The sequence below is a fragment of the Mesoplodon densirostris genome, chromosome 13 (genome assembly GCF_025265405.1).
Source record: "Mesoplodon densirostris isolate mMesDen1 chromosome 13, mMesDen1 primary haplotype, whole genome shotgun sequence".
In the NCBI taxonomy this organism is placed as follows: domain Eukaryota; kingdom Metazoa; phylum Chordata; class Mammalia; order Artiodactyla; family Ziphiidae; genus Mesoplodon; species Mesoplodon densirostris.
Genome location: NC_082673.1, coordinates 88,625,828 through 88,643,638, shown reverse-complemented (window position 1 = coordinate 88,643,638; position 17,811 = coordinate 88,625,828). Strand labels below are relative to the sequence as shown.

Below are 17,811 nucleotides of genomic sequence, written 5' to 3'. Positions count from 1 at the left end.
GGAAGGTAATAGTAATAACACCAGCATGCAGGACTGGCCCTATGTCGGGTGGAGTCCTCAGCACTCAACACATGTTAACTCGTGGAAGCCTCGGTGAGCCTGTGAGGCATGTATGATTGTTAGGATCAGAGATGCTAAGGAATTTAACTGAGGCCGAAGAGTTGGTAAGTGTCTGACCGGGGTTTGCACGCAGGCAACTGAGCTGCAGAATCCAGGCTCTTAACCGTCACGTTCTCTTGACCAGTGACCGTGCCCACTGCCGTATGTGTGGGAAACTGTCAGGGGAAGAAAGTCACAGACAGCTCTGTAGTAAGAAAGATCGGAGCCCCGCTGCTTTTCCCAGGCACGGGTGGACAAACGGGAAGGACGTGTTTATTCATGTGGTGGTGTCTCAGACAGTTTTTCTGCACCTGGCCCATGCCAGACGCTAAATGGGGTAGGGGACTCAGCACTGAACAAGATGACCCTCTTCCCTGCCCTCTTGGGGTGTCCAGGTGAGCATGGTCTGTCTCCTACACAGGAGAACCAAAGACAATTCCCCAGAGTGGACGGCACAGAGCTGGGGTTGGTGGAAAGGAAACCAAAGGGTGGAATGGTGACTCCCACCCAGCAGGGTGGGTCCTGAGGGCTCCCGTGTGGCGATCCCGACATTCTGCTTTCCGAGGGTTGGATTTATCGGTGAGGAAGGGCCTCCGCCCGTGAGGAGTTTCCAGCCCTTGGGCAGAGACAAGCCCTGTTTTGAACTAGTTTTACTGGAGCGTCTGCTGGGCCGAGTCCTTTCTTCCAAATAATCGTTTGAGGAGGAAACATCAGCTCCACTTTCAAGATGAGAGAATCAAGGCTCAGAGAAGTGAAGCGTGAGGCCGGGTCTCAGCGCTAGCGCACACCCCTCCCGCTTCCTGGCGTGAGATGAGGGGGAGGGGCTGCCGTGGGGAGCCCCCTCAGTGGGCTGTCAGAAGACCCCCGACTCTGCCTTGCTTCTGCCACTAAGGTACCAGGAGGGTGTCAACATGCCTCTCTGGGCTGGGTCACACCACCTGCAAGATGAAGGGCTTGGCCTGATTGTCTGGACCGTATGACCAACAAAGCAGAAGCCCTTGCTGGCCCTCGGGTGGGCTCTGTATGCCCCGTGCAGAAGAGGGGCGTGGCGGCTGGCCGTTGGACCTCTGGGGGTTTTGAATCAATTCTGTAATCTTCACGGTTCAGACGCCTAAGGATCATTAGTGATATCCTACCCAGCCCTTCATTTATAGATGAGGAAGTCAACGCTCAGAGAGGAGAAGTCCCTAAGCTGCTCTCCATAAGCTACTTAAATCCCACCCCACCCCCCACCGGCCTCAGTTTCCCCCAAACTGACAATTTACAACAACAACTGCTGCTGCTGCTGCGGCCTCAGTGCCACCTCGATCACAGCAGCGATGTCCACGCAGCACTTAGCTTGTTCCAGGAGCACTTTCAATGCCTTGTCCCATCTGCCCCACCCTCACACCAACCCAGTGGGGTAGCGGTTATTTCATTGCATCCATTTTGCAGAAGAGGCAGCGAAGGCTAAGAGAGGTCAAGTAGCTCGCCCAGGGCCACGCAGCCGGCAGTGGCTGCTTTGGGACCCCAGCCAGGCCGCCTGGCTCCAGAGGCCATGGCTGTATGTACAGGTGCCGTGCAGTGAGCTCTTGATGTAGTTTCTCTTGCTCTTGTTGTGCAGCTGTTACTGTCTTCCCAGGGCTGAGCTTGGCAGTGAGCTGCCATCCTGTCTTTGGTCCTTTATCCCTCCTTCATGAAATGTCTCTCTGTTTTTCCTACTCCACAGCCAGACTCGCCTACCTCCTGGCCCAGATGCCCTCAGCACACACCAAGCCCTCTCAAGGCAGACCCGGGCCCCCAGGGCCCCCTGGAAAAGATGGGCTTCCAGGTCGGGCAGGCCCCATGGGGGAGCCAGGACGGCCTGGGCAGGGGGGTCTGGAGGGACCCTCTGGGCCCATAGGTCCCAAAGGTGAGTGAGGACCCAGGAAGATGTGCTTTGTACACGACACGAGGGCTGAGAAGGAACCAGGGTGCGTGGCATGCGTGCCACTGAAGATGCATGATTCAGCCTGTTCTTCTCCCCTGCAGCCTGCCAGCACCCTGCATTGTGCCATCATGTAATTTCTTCATATGCAGAAGAGGGTTTCATACTTGACGTTTTAGCAAAATGATGCTTCTGCCAGGAGGATTAATTCTGTTTCCTCCTACTGTCTTTTCTCTCTCCATCTCCACTGCTCGAGTTCCAAGGAGTAGCACAAAATGCCCTTTTTCCCCTTTCGAGTTGGGCAGTCAGTGAGGAAGAAGACATTTAAGCTCCAGGCAAATGGGCATTCAACACCAGCTTTACATGTGAATAAAGTGGTTGGAGCTAAAGCTGGACGTGGCTGCCCACTCTCCTGCTCTCAGAGAGCTGCCTGACCTGGACGCAGCTGCTGCCAGCAACGGGGGGGTCTCTCCTTCAAGGGGCAGCGCCTGCCCCACTTAACACAGTGGAAGCAGGTCAGAAGGCGCTCTCTCTGCAGGCAGACAGATGTGAAAGGGCAGGAAAGGACATGAGCCCAAACTCACTAACCTGATCATTCACCCTTTCTCTCTGGCAAGGAATAAGCATGGGGTGGGGAAGAAGCGGTGCTGTGATCTCAGCTGGCACTTGGTGACTGAGGTGGGGGGAATGCATGCCCCAACATCTTCCTCTTTCAATAGTCCATTCCTTAATTCTTTTTTTTTTTTTTTTTTTTTTGGTTGCTGCAAGGTTTGTGGGATCTTAGTTCCCCGACCAGGGATTGAACCCACGCCCTAGGCAGTGAAAGCTCAGAGTCCTAGCCACTGGACCACCAGGGAATTCCCTCCTAATTCTTTATTCATTTATTTATTCCTTGTAGTGTTTCTCCTACTGAACTTTTTGTTAAGTTTGTGTCCAAGTCCTACTTCTTTTGGTTCGTAAAACAAAATACATGAAATCAATGTCAACAAGAAAACATAAAGCACAGGAAACATCAGACTAGACAAAAGACTGACCAAATGTAGTAATCATAACAATAAATAAGAGTGGCCTAAAATCTCCATGAACTGGCAAAATTTCAATTTGGATTATAAAAGAAAATATCATATGTTGCATACAGGAAATACTCTGGAAGTAACATAGCAAAACAAAAAGGAATGATGAAAAAAGAGTTGAGAGAGACAGTTTAATCCAGTTTGTGTAGAATTAACCCAAATATAATCTCAAATATCCTCCCGGGGGAATGGACCCTCTGTCTTCTGAACATCTCTTAGGACTTTAAACTCCTGTGATTCTTAGGACTTAATCTGATCCTGCTTCACACTAGAATGTTCTTTGTGCCCTGCTTCCTCTGCCTTATTAGACTTAAAGCTTCTCGAGAGCAGAGCCGCGTCTTATGTACATGCAGGTTTACTTATCACCCAGCTCCTCCTTGAGAAAGGTTCACGTAAAGTGCTTTTAGAACATGGTGAAGAGTAGGCGTATGTGAGTGGACGTGTGTGGGAATATGTGTTTGTACACAAGAGAGTGTGGGTGTGAACGTTTGGGTGCCTGTGTGGGATGGGTTTATCAGTGTCTGCATATTTGTGATAATATATGTGTGAATGTACATATATGTATGTGTAATTGGGTAGTTACGCACTTGAGTGAATGTTTACGTGTATATATGTGTATTTGAGCAAATGTTTGGAGGGAGTGTCCAGTTATTTTGGGGTTCACGTGGGCGTCTTTCTGAATGCAAGTGTGTGCTTGAGTGTGGGTGTGAGTGTGTGGATGGGAGCTAGGGGTGCAAGTGTGTGCTTGAGTGGGTGTGAGTGTGTGAATGGGAGCTAGGTGTGAGTGTGTGCTTGAGTGTGCGTGTGAGTGTGTGGACGGGAGCTAGGGGTGCGAGTGTGTGCTTGAGTGTGCGTGTGAGTGTGTGGATGGGAGCTAAGGGTGCGAGTGTGAGGGGCGTGTGAGCCATGGAAAGCGCACCAGCAGTGCTCGCCCTGCCCCCCGCGTGGTGGGGCTCCCTCTCTCTGCCACCATCCTGGTATCTACCATCAAAGATGTATGTTTCTCTCACCAGGTGAGCGAGGAGCCAGAGGTGACCCAGGTGAACCTGGAGTTGGCCTCCGAGGCGAGGTGGGACCCGCCGGGATCCCAGGTAGGAGCGGGCGCTCGGCTCTCAGGTTGGGGGGGACCCGCCAGCAGGGAGTGGGCCGCACGGGGCAACCCTCCCACCTGCATCGCCAGGGGCCTTGGGAGCGGCTGGGAGAAAGGGCTGGCTTAACTACTGACGAGGCGGAACTCAGATTTGTTTCATTACATCTTTCTAAAACGTCAGCTTCTTGGCTTACTGTGCAAACTGGAGTGTATCCCATGAGTTCTTGAGGTGTATCCCGTGAATTAAAAGTCCTGTGAAATGGTCCTGAAGAAAACTGATTTGGCCTTAAATAAGTCAGGACAGTGCTGGAATCGTGCTTCTCTTTCAGACATTCCTAGTACAAATTAACTTCTTTGGTGCAGTGCTAAGGGACCTTGCATAAAAAAATAATGTTTATTTCAGTTAAACCAACATTTTCCAAACTCACTTGAATGTAGGATGCTTTTTCTTTCACTGTGTAATTTCATACCCTGTTACTATTCTCAGAACACATTTTGGAGAATGCTGGCCACGTGGCAGGGTGGCCAGCTGTCCTGGCCTTTCTGGGGCTATGGGGTCCCTGGGACATGGCCCTTTGAGTTTTAAAACCTGGACAAGCTGGCCACCCTATCTAATGGCTGTATGGGACTAACTCTAGAACACAGCAGCATCGCATTCCGAGATGAGGTGTGGAAGAACTCAGACTGAATTGTTATCAAACTCCACCTCACTGAGGCTTCTATTTTTATTTAATCGTACTTTATATGATTCCCTGTGGTCATTTCTGAATAGTGGGCCTGCAGGTCATTTTATTTTTAGTACTTTTATCTTCTTGATTTTCCAAATTTCCTTGGTGGAAATGTATTGTTATTCTCATGAGAGAAAATAACTAGACATACATTACACATATTTGTGATAGCTTGCCTACTCTTCAATAGCTTAAAATATTAAGAATATTTTAAAAGTAAGGCAATTCCAAATAAAGATTACAAGGCCGAACAGAAAGCATTGTGATGGGGGAGATGATTGTACCAACATGAGGCTGAGATAATGACTAGATTTCAGTGGTTCCCACCTGAAGGAATGAACAATACTGCTGGTTCAAAACTAGTCGAGACAGGAACACAATAGATTAAATAACTGCTACTAAATCATGAACAGAATTCATGCAATGTCCAAAGATCATTTAAAGGGAAAAGTTTACTTTTTGTTTATCTTATGGAGGGACTCAGATTTTCTAACAAGGTGAAGAATATCACTGTTAAGGTTATAACTACAACACTTAGCACTGAGCTTCCCAGTTGCCAAAGCAAAAAGGGAGATTGATTACATATGATATTATGATGCTTAATAAATGGAGGCATAGAAGTTTGTTTTAAGTAAACAACCTAAATGGGAAAAGAATTTGAAAAAGGATACACGTATATGTATAACTGAATCACTTTGCTCTATACCTGAAACTCACACAACATTGTTAATCAACTGTACTCCAATATAAAATTAAAAGTTAAAGAAAAAGAAAGATTTAACCAACAAAACAAGAAAGTTTGTCTCAGGTAGTATTTTCTGGATCTAAATTTTGGGCTGTCAGTTACTTACTTCCTACTTACATTGTCTTTGACTCTGATTTGCAGAGTAGTTTAATGTAGTCCATGTATGTGGTTCAAATTTATCATATAGATAAAGCCTAGAAGCTACAGAATAAATGGGACCATTTAGATATTGGCTAATGGAATGTGACTAGGTATCTCCAAGGATACATGAATTGTGGCTGACGGTTAATGGTGAGGACTTGGTGTCCCAACTCAGATGCATCTCCTAGAACCAGACACAGACGGTCTGGTTTCTCTTTTCCTTGTAACAGAGGATGTGTTCCCTACCTGGCCTCCATCTCCCCTTGTTTATTTCTCTCCTATGGCACCCTGATTACTGTCCTAGTCCAAACCGTTAAGGCAACCCTTTTCCTGCAAAGCAAGGTGTCCACATTTCCTGCTACCTAGTGTCCGTGTGGACCATTCTAATCTCTCCAGGCAGGGCGCCCAGACCATGGGGTGTTCTGAGGTTGTTGAGTCTTCAGTTCATACTGAATGGAAGTAGCAAGATCAGGGCTCATTGGCTCCAGAACGAACTTGAACTACCTTCTGTTTCTTTTGCTCCTTGGGCCAGGTCAACCCGGGGAACCTGGCTACGCTAAAGATGGGCTCCCCGGGGGTCCCGGTCCTCAAGGGGAGACAGGACCAGCTGGACACCCTGGCCCCCCAGGACCCCCCGGCCCCCCTGGCCAGTGTGACCCCTCCCAGTGTGCCTACTTCGCCAGCCTCACTGCTGCTCGACCTGGTAACGTGAAGGGCCCCTAGAAGAGTCCCGAATGCCAGGAGACGGCGGTGGATTTCTGAAACTTGAACGCAGAGCCCGATGGGAAGCAGAGGTCTTGAGACATTTCAGCCTTGTGGTTTTTTTCTTTCTTTCTTTTATCATTTGTTTTTGTCTTATTTTCTTGAGAGACCTCAACATTATTAAAACCAACAGATGCTGCCGGTCGGTCAGATTATTATTATTATTATTGTTGTTAATTATTATTATTATTTCATACGGTAATGCTTTTCGAGTTTTTCCCCTCTCCTCTCAAGTTGGGAAAACTTGATTGGTGGGGCAGGGGATTGTTTGTTTCTCGTTCTTCTGACAGCCCCCATTTGAAGTGTAGCTGCCAGTTTTAAGGAAACTCTCGGTGCTATGAAACCCCGACCAGACACTTGCCAAACTTACCTCTTTCCTCAAAAGGAAACTTTAAGAAAATGAGGCAACGGGCTTCTATTCTTGATTGCGCCCAGAGGTCGCCCAGGGAGAAATTATCTACCAGTCGCTACTTCCCAGGAGAGATAAGTAAAGCAGGAAGAGAAAGAATTTGCAGACACGAAGAACATCCTCTCCTCCTGATGGAAAGCGCACGTAGAAGAGCGCAGACTCCCTCCTTTGGGGGCCAACTCAGCACCTCGGTGTTTCAAACCTGTGGAAGTGAAACACTGTCGCATGGCTGGCAGCAGCTTTCTGGAATCCCACGTCTGCACCAAAAATGCGGGAGCCGGTGTGGAGAGAGTCGGCCCTGTGTGCTAATTTGGCTTCTGAGCCGTGGACAGAACCCCTCCCTGCCCCTCACTTGGTTTCACTCTAATTTTGAAATCAGGGGGTCCAGAGACCACTCCCGTGTGTTTTCCTGATGGTGGGCAATTGGCCGGGGTGCTGGCCAGAGCTGGGAAATGTGTGCCTCCAGCTTCTGGCTCTGAAATAAATGGCATCGAGTGTGTGTGTGTGTAAATGACATGCCCAGTTTGAACAGGTGCTCAATAAATCCAAGTTTCCTTCTCTTCAGTTTCCCGTGACGATTCCTTTCTTATCACCAGCGTCTGCCCCCGCGTAAAGCCCTCGAGACTGGGGATGCATCATTTTCCCCAGGGGGCCCAGCCCAGAGCCACGGTCCAGTCCACATGCTGAATGCACACGTGGGTGAGCTAGTGCGCGTGACCGCGCCAGTTCCTGGGCAGCGTACTTATCCAGCACCTCCTTTTTATCACCTGTGTGCTAGATGCCTCTAATCGATTTAGGAACCCGGAGTACAGACATCCAAAGATGTTGGAAGGTTCCATATGTAGAGAAATATTATTGCCACAAGTTAAAAATAGGATCCGAGGCCTACTTCTCTCATTCAATTGGTTGGAGCTGAATCTGGGGGTCAGTGGGTGTCAGGGTCCTCGGGAAGCAATGCCTGTCAGTGCAGGATGAGACGACCTCCTTCCTGTCTTTGCACGTCTACCATCTCAGTTTATTCACACAACCGTAAAAGACACAAGGGCGTTATTATAATATCCTTTTCTGTTTGAAGAAACAATCCCAAAGACCTTGGATATCCTCTAATCCAGTGACTTAAAAAAAATTTGACCATGACCCACAGCAAGAATGCGATTTCTTTGTGAGTCACCGTATGCATACCTAAGTATAAAACTAGGAGAGCTTATTGATAACGATATTTATCCTGACCACAAGGCCCTCTAACGTTTACTATTCTACTTCATTACAAAGATGCTCATCACAACCTACTGAGTTGATGCCATGAGCCACCAGTGCGTCGCAACCTACAGTCAGAAGAACAGTGCTCTGGTCTAGAGGGAAACCGAGGCACAGAGAGAGCCTGTCTTGGCGCAAAGACTTGCGTAGAATCCAGTTCCCTGGTGCCCTAAGCATCTTTTTTCTCTTCACATTTCATTTTGCTTCTGTATTTTAAGCCGTCCATCATCTGGACCAAGAAGAAGGGTTTTATACAACAGAAAGAGTGATTTGGGTGAGTCCACAGACTTCCAGTCCCTGATGAGCTGTCCAGGTGAGAAGGACCCATGCTGCCCTCTGCACTGCAGCTGTGCCAGCCTGAGGATGTCAGCTGAATAACTGAATAGCCTATGTTTCCGTTTCCTCCTTTGTGAAGTGGAATTAACATGTACTTCACAGGATTTGTATGAGGATCATTTTTTTCTTCCAGCTTTATTGAGATATAACGGACGTATAAAATGGTATAATTTTATGGTATACAACAGAATGGTTTGATGCATGTATATGTTGTGAAATGATGACCGGACAAAGGTGAGTTAATACCTAAATGCAGGGCACATGGATCCATCCTTTCCAACATCTCCTCTGTCATTCTTTAAGAGCCATCGAGTCCACTTTGCTTATTTGTTTGCTCTAATCCAAGTAGAGAAACCCTTCCTTTCAAACCAAATATTTGCTTTACATGTTTTTCAAAGCATGTTCCCTTAAGTTTTATCATTTATTCCTTGTTACACACCTATGAGGGGCGGGGCACGGTTCTTTGTCCCCATGGTAATTCGGAAACTGTGGCAGAGGGTTGAGCCCACCTGCCCCAAATCACACACACAGCTCACGTCCCCAGCTCACCGCGGGATCACACCAAGGCGTCCAGGGAGCTGGCAAAGAGCAGCCTTGGTCTGGGTCGCGTTGTCTGCTTCCCACGGTGCTTTCTCATGAGTAACTGCTTTCTCCTGGCTCTAGGCAGAGGCGAGCTCCAAATGTGCATTTAAAAAAACACTTCCGTGAGGGAAAGGAGATGCCACTTGTTCAATTATTAGGAGACGGGTGGCATTTCTGGCTCATCTTCATATGGTTGGGGAGGTGCTATTTCAGGGCAATCATTTTGTTTCTCTTTTCCACTGGGAACATCTATCTTCAGTTTCCTTTTGTGGTGCTATTTTATGAGGCCAGAGTGTGTGCCTATATATAGTAAGTTATTAAAGCCATTGAAAACCATGGATCTGGCTGGGAGGTTCACCTGGGAAGGGAAAGAGAGCGTGAAGCGAGGGGTGTTTCTGGCGTCAAGACATTGGAGACCTGGAAAGGTGCATAAAACAAGGCAATTCCAGACACAGACGGCTGCCAGGCCGATTTCGTGTTTCAACAACCCTTCCTCCTAAGGCATCATTGGCTCCTGTCCTGACCTCTTATAACCCTGAGGCTTGAGAGACGGAGTGAACGAGGTGGCCAACCGTGTTCTGAAAGGCACACTGACATGGAGGCCTCATCCTCCGGCTCGACCTTTGACCGCATAATGAACCAAGATCCTTTGTGTGTAACAGGACTGTTGCTGTTGCCACGGAGACATCGGTAAGGTGGTCTGTCCCAGTGTCACCTTGGTTCCCTTCTGGCATGTTCCCTGTAGTCAGGGAAGAATGGAGGACTTGGCAGGAATTACTGAGCCAGCTGCCACTCAGCACAGGCCTCCGATGGTCTGAGCGGGTGGGAACCCAACAGACAAAGGACGTGGCAGAGACGGGGCTGGAGGACCAGTGTCCAGTCTCAGAGGGATGCTGGCTTGTTTAAGCGAGCAGACGTGGTGCCAGGTGCTGGGGACAGCAAGCCGAACAGGCCACGGGCCCATCTCACGGATGGAGGTCACAGTCTAGAGAGATTTAATATAATTATATACAATCATATGTATATAAATAACTCCACGACACTATTTCTGGGCAACACATAGGGAGACAGACACACATGAAACAGAACCTTACAATTTAATCTGATCCGTGCTATGGAAGAGAAATCTGTAGATATTGTGGAAGGCTCCACGATAAAAATAAAACTGATATCATCTGCCAGTGATCCTGTCCACCGCGCGCCTGGAGCCTTGCATACTTTATCTCGCAGCCATTGCGGGGCAGGTGTTTCTAGCCTCGTTTTACAGGTGAGAACACAGTGACAAGGGAGGTGTGGTGACTCTTTCCAGGTCACACAGCAGCAGGCAGGCAGGTCCTGATACGAAGATGGGCTCTGTGGGGTCCCTGGCCCTTCACCGGCCACCCCAAGGGACGAGACGTGCAGCGAGCCTGGGCCCCTGGAGATTCCTCTTCATCCTCACTTTTTCTCTCAGCCAACGGGCACTTCCTCCTGAGCCACACTGGGGACCCTTGGGTTCTACTTTTCAAAACATTTCAGGAAACGAGTTGTCTGGTTTGGATGGGAGTCTGTAGAGATGAGCCGTCTCGGGATGTGAGGGGCTCTGCAGGGTAGACACACCCGCCCCCTCCCAGCATGGGTTCCTTTGGGGAATGTGGGTCCCACAGGGCGGAGTCAGCCCCACCTGACGCCCCAGCTGCCAGACCACAGCGAGGGGCTGGGAGGGCCACTCAGAAGGAAATGAGAGCCACAGCATCACATCGGAGAACACTGGTCTGGACCTAAACGATGACCTACAAAGAACTGGGGACATTTCACCTGGAGGGAAGAATGCAGGGGCCTCACAGCTGAATCCAGGCGCCTGAAGGGAGATTGAAGAAAGGCAGGGAGGGATGAGTCAAGTTAGAAGACGACGGTGGTCACCTGGGCTCCATGAAACCATTTCTACAGAGCTGCCCAAGGAGAGTGGGCCCCGTCCTGAAGGATAAGAATGTTCCAGGGGCTGTTTGGGGAGAAGGGTCATACCACTGCCTGGGAAAACTGTGCCAGCTTCGTGGGAGTCATGGCTTGGGGTTCAGGGATGGGGCTTCCTTATGGGAGGACAGTGAGAAGAGGATGCCGGTACCAAATACGTTACCAGGAGAGACACTGGAAAGAAAAGTCCACAAGACTGTCAAAAAGAATCTTCTAGGTCAGAGTTGGGTAGGAATGAGGGTGGGGTGGGGAGAGGAGAGAAGTGATGGTTACCGATCACCTTGTAAATGGCCGATATTGGCTTTGACAGCTCTCTCTCCCTTCCTTCTCTCTCTCTGTCCTTTCCCCTGTCTCTGACAACTCCCGCCTCTGTCCCCCGATCCGAGAGGCTGTCTCCCTCCCTCTTCGCCTCTCTTGGTGTCTCTCTGCCCTTCTCCGTCTCCCTACGTCTATTTTATACCTTCTCAGTCTTGCACTTTTGAGACTGCTGGCTTAGCCCTCGCTGGACTCTTCTCCCCCCACTCCCCCTGCCTCTCTCCCCTCTGAGCCCCAGAACCAGCCCCTCTCCTCACCCCTGCTCTCATTCTGAAGCTCCTCCAGGGCTGCCCCTCTTGGAAGCGTCCAGCTTCCGAGCCCGTTTCCACTCCTTCGTGCTTGGCACGCAAGCCAAACAGCCTCAGCTCTCTGGGCGGTGGTGGCGATGGCCCGGGGGCTTATTCAGCGGGGGGGAAGGGCTTTCCCAGCCCGAGGCAGAGGCTCTCCTCTGAGTCCCCTGAACCCTTCACACCTGGCCTGCCCTACGGCCTCTTGTTCATCGCACAAGGATGTGAGATTCATAATACATCCCTTTCCAGCCTGCGGCTGCACAATTGGCTTTTCCCCCTAAGTCTGAGCTAGTTCTGCTGTGGAGTTAGGTGAGTGCTTCTTTGCCCTCTAGTCAAAAGCAGGGCTCTAGCCTTTGATTGAGTGCATGCTTGTCAAGGGCTTTTCTCTGTTTAGGATCCATTTGTTAGCGCTTCTGCTCAGGGAGGCTGCAAAGCTGGTCATTAACAGACACATTTTCTGCGGCTGGAATTTTAATGGACTTGGTTTTCCTCTACAAGCACTTTAGGACTGAGGGACGCAGATGGGGCTTCCTCCCCATCTTGAGTGGGCCCAGCCTCCTCCTCTCTGAGGCCACCCCCTCCCCCAGTGAGGAAGCCTGTCCTTCTGAGCTCTGTCTTGCAGCAACTCCCAGGCTCCTTGTCTGAAATTTTCTGAGCACACTCCCGGATTCTGGAGCTGCAGGGCTTCTTCCACTCGTGGGCCATCTGGTCTCCTCTGGATGGCGTGGCAGGCGGTCGAGGTCTGGCCTCCGCTGCCTCCCTGGCCCCAACTCGGAGGATTACAGACTTCCAGTCCTTCCCCAGTAGCCACACTCAAGACCTCCGAGTCCAAGTGCCCTGCTGTTGCTGGCAAAGGGTGCCCCTCTGCCAGGACACCCTGGCGTCGCCCGCTCCATTCTCCCCACCCCCAGGTCCCCCCAGCCTGTCCTCAGGGTCCACTCAGGCTTCATTGGTGCCTGGAGCCTCCACTGGAGTCCCATGGAGTCGGCCCCACCTTCAGGGGCCCTGGGAGGGGCTGGAAGCTCATGCCGGCAGAGGTTGCTGACCCTACGGGCGAGGGGGGCTGTCCTGAGCGGATGCACATGGACTCCAGTCCCTCCCCGCTTCCCACATGTGCAGCTGCCGCAAGTCTCAGCAGCATCCTCCGCTTTGGTTTCCTCCTCCTATGATGCGATCAAGCACAGCGCCTCCTTGATAAGACCCTGAAGGGATTTAATTACATTATTCTATGAAAAGTACTTGTAATAATATCTGGCCTATATTAAGTATGCACAAACCACGAGCTGGTGTCGTCAGCAGCAGCGTTATTAACCTCACGTCGGGAGAGCTTTTCTATGTCCCCTGCCTTTCCTGCTCCCACGGCCTCCTGAGGCCAGCTAGCTGTCAGCACTTAACAGGAGGCTGCGGGACGCCGGCCCCCCGCCTTCCCCACCCCCCAGTCATGACAGGTGCTGGCGACGTGCTACAGGCTGTGGGTCAGAGGATGTGCTCTTGGCTGCTCTTTGGATCCCAGTCTTCAGGCCAGAGCACCTTTCCTTGGAGGCTTCCGTTCGTCCCTCCACCGGGACCCACAGGACCTCCCTTCCCTCCACTGGGTAGTGAGGCCGGGAGGAGCAACAGCTGGTGGACAGCGGACTCCAGGAGCCCAGCAAGGAGGCGAGGGGACCAGAGGAGGGGCAGGGGTGAGGTGGGTGTGGGTGGAGCTGAGGGGAGCTGCAGGGGGAGAGGTGGGCGAGCGAGAGTCTGGGAGTGGCCTCCGCCCACCAGGGCCCTGGCCCCATGTCCCCTTCTAAGTCAAGGGAGCTTCGGGCCAAGTCAGGCTCAGGTTAAATACATTGGGGAGGTGACCCTAAATCCCCACTGCACCGTGGGAACCCTGGGCCTTGAGTGGTATCATTTACCATGCAGGAGAGTGATTCATCTCGCCGTGCTGCATCTGTATTGATTTGTTATACATCTGTAGATCAAGAGCGACTTCCAACCAGCCCACCAGCTCCAGTCCAGCACCACCCAGTTCTTCCTAGTTTTCTCCTTCCACACCTGTGACTCTCTCCTCCAGCACTGAGGAATGGGACCCTCGTCCCTAATGTATTTATTTACTCATTGGATCGGTCCCCTGTGTGCTCTCAATCCCACTGCTGGCAAGTCCCCGACCTCGCCGGGGCGCCAACGCTCCATCCCCCGGAGCCCCCTACCGAGGGTCCCCACCCACCTCGGCTTTGGCATCCCGAGCCAGCTGCCCTCTCCCTCACCCCCTGCACGGGTGCCCTCCTCACCCGCTGGGGCTCTGACCACCCTGGGCATGCCCCCTCACCCTGCCTGCCATCTCTGCTTGCCTGTTTTCAAGACTCTTTCTCATTTACCCCAGCAGGGTGCTTATTCCTTGAGGATCCAAACAGACCCATCGTAAAGCACCACCAGTGAGTGCACTCAGATAGTGGCCTTTCTGTGCCCACGAAGCCGCCCGACCACCCGGATTCTGCTGGAGACCCACCCTGGGCGGGCTGGTGAAGATCTGTCTCTACTCTGTCTCCCTGGAGCTCTGCCCTCCCGCAGGGTCTCCTCCGTGAATTGCACTCCCCTCCCCAAGCCTGGGAGCTGGGAGCGTGCCATTCCCAGCCTCTGCCCACAGTGGCGTGCGTTCCTCTTCAGGACGTCCTGGAACTCCTGGGAGAAGAGAACATTTCCAGGTGCCACTTGACCAAACACCGAGGGACCAAGAGGAGCCAGAAACAGAAGATGCAAGAGGATCAAAGATGGGATCTTCCCACTGAGGTTCTTTCTCTTCAGATCAGTTACACCACAGACCCTGACGGTTTGTCTGGCTTTTTCTGACCCCTCGTCTCACCACCAGTTGGGGTCTGCCCGTGATGGTCATCTCCTGGGCACGTTGTCCTCCTTGGAAATGTGGAAACATCTGAGGTACTAGAATAAAGACACCTGTCCCATCCTCCTCCTCCGTCCATCCCAAACCACCGCTCTGCAGTCTTGGTTATCTCCTGCCAATATGGGCACCAGCGTCATCTCTCTGGTCTCCCCGCCCCAGCCCTCCTCCCCTCCCGCCTCCAAGGCATGAAGCTGGAGAACCCACTTCCGGGAACAGTACTTCCTAACAACCCTCTGTGACTTGCACCCTCCAGGCACCAACCTTCTCCCAGCCCCTGCATTTGCCCAACTCTGCTGGAGTCTTTCGCAAACACTCTTCATTTACTCTTCCAGCCGCCTTGTGAGGTGCTTTTACAATAAACTCATACAGGATGGAGATGCTGAAAAGGTGAAATGACTTGCCGAGGATGCAGCAAACGCTGAATAGAAGGAGCTGAAATGGATCCAAGGGTCTGGCTCTGGTCCAGAGCTCTCTGTTAGGGCCCAGTGGAGGGAGGGCGGCCTCCGCTCCTGGGAAGATGCCGACGTGCCTGGTGTATCACATCACCAGCTCTGCCTTGTGGAACAGGCTGCTTCCCTAAAGTGATGCGGACTGATTTTAAGACAGATGTAAATAAGGAGATAAGCCAGGGGGAAATTTCTCTCTCCACTTTTCCCTCTGTGGATCAGTGAGCACCATGTCCCTGCCCAGCTGTGAGCCACGCCCCAGAGAATCTCAGACTGTGTCTCTGCTGTAGAGGATCTAACAGTCCAGATGAAGACAGACGATGAAGCCACCCCAAGTGACCTCTCTAGGTTGGGCCGTGTGATTCCACCTCCACGGGAAGGTCTGAGCGGCACGTCCCTCTGCAGCCACGTGTGTGCTTGGCCGCTAGCAGCACAGCTGTTTGCTAAAGGGCTGCACCGCCCACCCTCCCCATGGTCACACTAGGGACACTGTTACACTGTCCCGTCCACGAGGGCCACACGTACACTGTACAGAAGAGGAAGCCGGAACATGGCGGAGCTGGGGTTTAATGCACACGTGCCTGGCTCCTCCGGGCTGGCCACCTCCCTGGCTGGGGTATTCCTTTACTTTCAGTCCTTTGGATCTCTGAGGGCCGTGATCAGGTGGGGCCCCCTGAAGCCTTGTCTTCTCCAGACCAAACATCCACCTCCCCGTGGTGTATGCCAGAGGAGGGCTTTCTTCTGTGGTGGGTTTTGGGAGTTAGTAGCAGAGAGTGCAGCAGTAGAGGGTGAAACTTCTTTTGAAACAATCTCTGACCTGTGTTCTGCTGCCGGACGTTCTCCTGGAAGGGCCATCTGGGGAAAAGGACGCAAAGGGGGTGGCAGAGGGGCCGGGCTTTCTTACGGGGTCAGTGTCCTGGGCCCTCCTAGTTCAAGACCAAAGAGAGAAACCTCACATCTTTCAGAGGACAAGTGAAGGCAAGAGGCAATCACGCCTGCGACTGAACCACATACGTACATATAATTTCCATAGTCAAGCCCCAGGATAGATGTGCTTGTTACCCCATTTTACGGATGGTAACACTGGGGCTCAGAGATGTTAGATGTTAAAGAAGAAAGGACTTTACCCATTTTCACAGGGCCAGTCAGCAGAGGATTCAAATGGAGGCAGAATGACTTTTCTCTGCAGGCAATGTGTTGCTCTTAAACTTATTTTTCATTTATTTCCCAACATCTGATGGTGACTGAAAGTCATTTAACCACTCACACTTGATGGTAGCACAGAAAGAGGATACACTACTTTATGGATCTGTGGATACCGCTGAACATATATTTGGGCTGTGAGTTTTTCCAGCTGGCTTTGTGGGTTACAGCCAGGTATGATGTCCTGGGGCTGCAGCTCCGTCTATATATTTACGGTCTATAACTTACCAAAGAGCCGTTGGTAACTTCACAAGGCACCATTTTAGGTACAAGAGATAGAGGAGTTAAAGGGCAATTATTCCTGCCTTTAAGAAAGATTTATTCTAGTGGGGATATAGAGACACAACGTAACTCTGAAGGACACACACAGCCACACACATACATGCTACACAAAGATATTGAAAAGAACCACAAATAAGATAGAACGAGTGATATGGTAGAGTACCTGTCTCAGGGAGATTGGAGGAAAAGTCTCCAATAAGATTATATCTGAGCTGAAAGGAGGCAACTGAGCATAGGTCCGGGATGGAGGAGAGGGAATCCCAAGCTGAAGGTATGTGCAAATGTCCTGTGGCAGGAAGCAGGATGTCACATTTGAGGGATTCTGAATGGAGGGTCTGTGGAGGAGAATGAAGAGCTGAGATCAGAGAGAGAGGAAGGAACCTGCTCAATAAGACCTGCAGGGACTGGATAGAGGGCTTGGCTTTTACCCTAAGAGAAATGAAAAACCAAGGGTCCTCAGAAATGTCACTTTGGCAAATTTAGGGGAGGAAGATGGGGGTTGGGAGGGATCAGGTAGGAGGGGTTGCAATAGCCCAGGTGAGGAGCATGGTGGCAGCTGTAGAGGTGGTGGAACCGGGGCTATTTGGGGAATGTTTTGGAGGCACTGCTGAAGGACATCACTGATGCAAGGTGTGAGTGAAGGAGAGGATACTCATACCTTGGTTCAAGTGTTGGCTGGTGAAAGAGACATTGGCTGAAACGAAGATATCATGAGTGTGGGAGAATTTGGGAAGCAATCCAGTGGTGGGGGGACCAATGGTTCTGTTTTACAAAGGTTCACTTGGGATGCCTGAAGACTCCTAAAAGAGACATCAGTGGACCTGGATTATGTACCTGGATTTCAGAGAGGAGATGCAGCCAAAGGCATAGCTTTGAGAGTCATTAGTGTAGAGACGGTATCTCCAACTATAGCAATGAACACGCCCTCTTCTCCATGTGCATTTCCCTCCAGGAAAAGAGAGCTGAGTCCAGCGTATTGAGACTCCTAGAGTTTCTAGAGAAGCAGGGGTCCAAGGAAAGCTTGAGAAAGAGGCAGTAAAGTAGGCAAAAGCCAGCCTGGTTCTTGTTAAGAAAGCCCAGAGTATAGAAGTTTTCATGAAGATGTGGGAGTCAGCCATGCCCACTGCTGCTGAAAGGCCAGGTAAGGTGAGGACAGAGGATGGGCTCTTGGCTGGAGTCAGGTGGACGTGACCCGTAGAGTTGTTCAGGTCAATTTCAGAGTAGTGATGGGTCTGAGTGCCTAACCCAGTCGGCTGGGGACACATCAGAAGTGAGGGTGTAGAGACGTCAGTACAGAGAGCTCCTTG

At 51.1% G+C, this 17,811-nt stretch overlaps 1 protein-coding gene across 1 annotated transcript in view; it reads left to right on the top strand.

Annotated features, from left to right (window-relative positions):
• The window catches only part of COL22A1 (collagen type XXII alpha 1 chain), a 240,739-nt gene extending 234,234 nt beyond the window's left edge, over window positions 1-6,505 (top strand). Inside the window, exons 64-66 of the mRNA XM_060116083.1 lie at window positions 1,808-1,990; window positions 4,092-4,169; window positions 6,315-6,505. Coding sequence (XP_059972066.1) covers window positions 1,808-1,990; window positions 4,092-4,169; window positions 6,315-6,505 — 452 coding nt within the window. The remainder of the gene's footprint in view (window positions 1-1,807; window positions 1,991-4,091; window positions 4,170-6,314) is intronic.
• The last annotated feature ends 11,306 nt before the right edge of the window (window positions 6,506-17,811 follow it).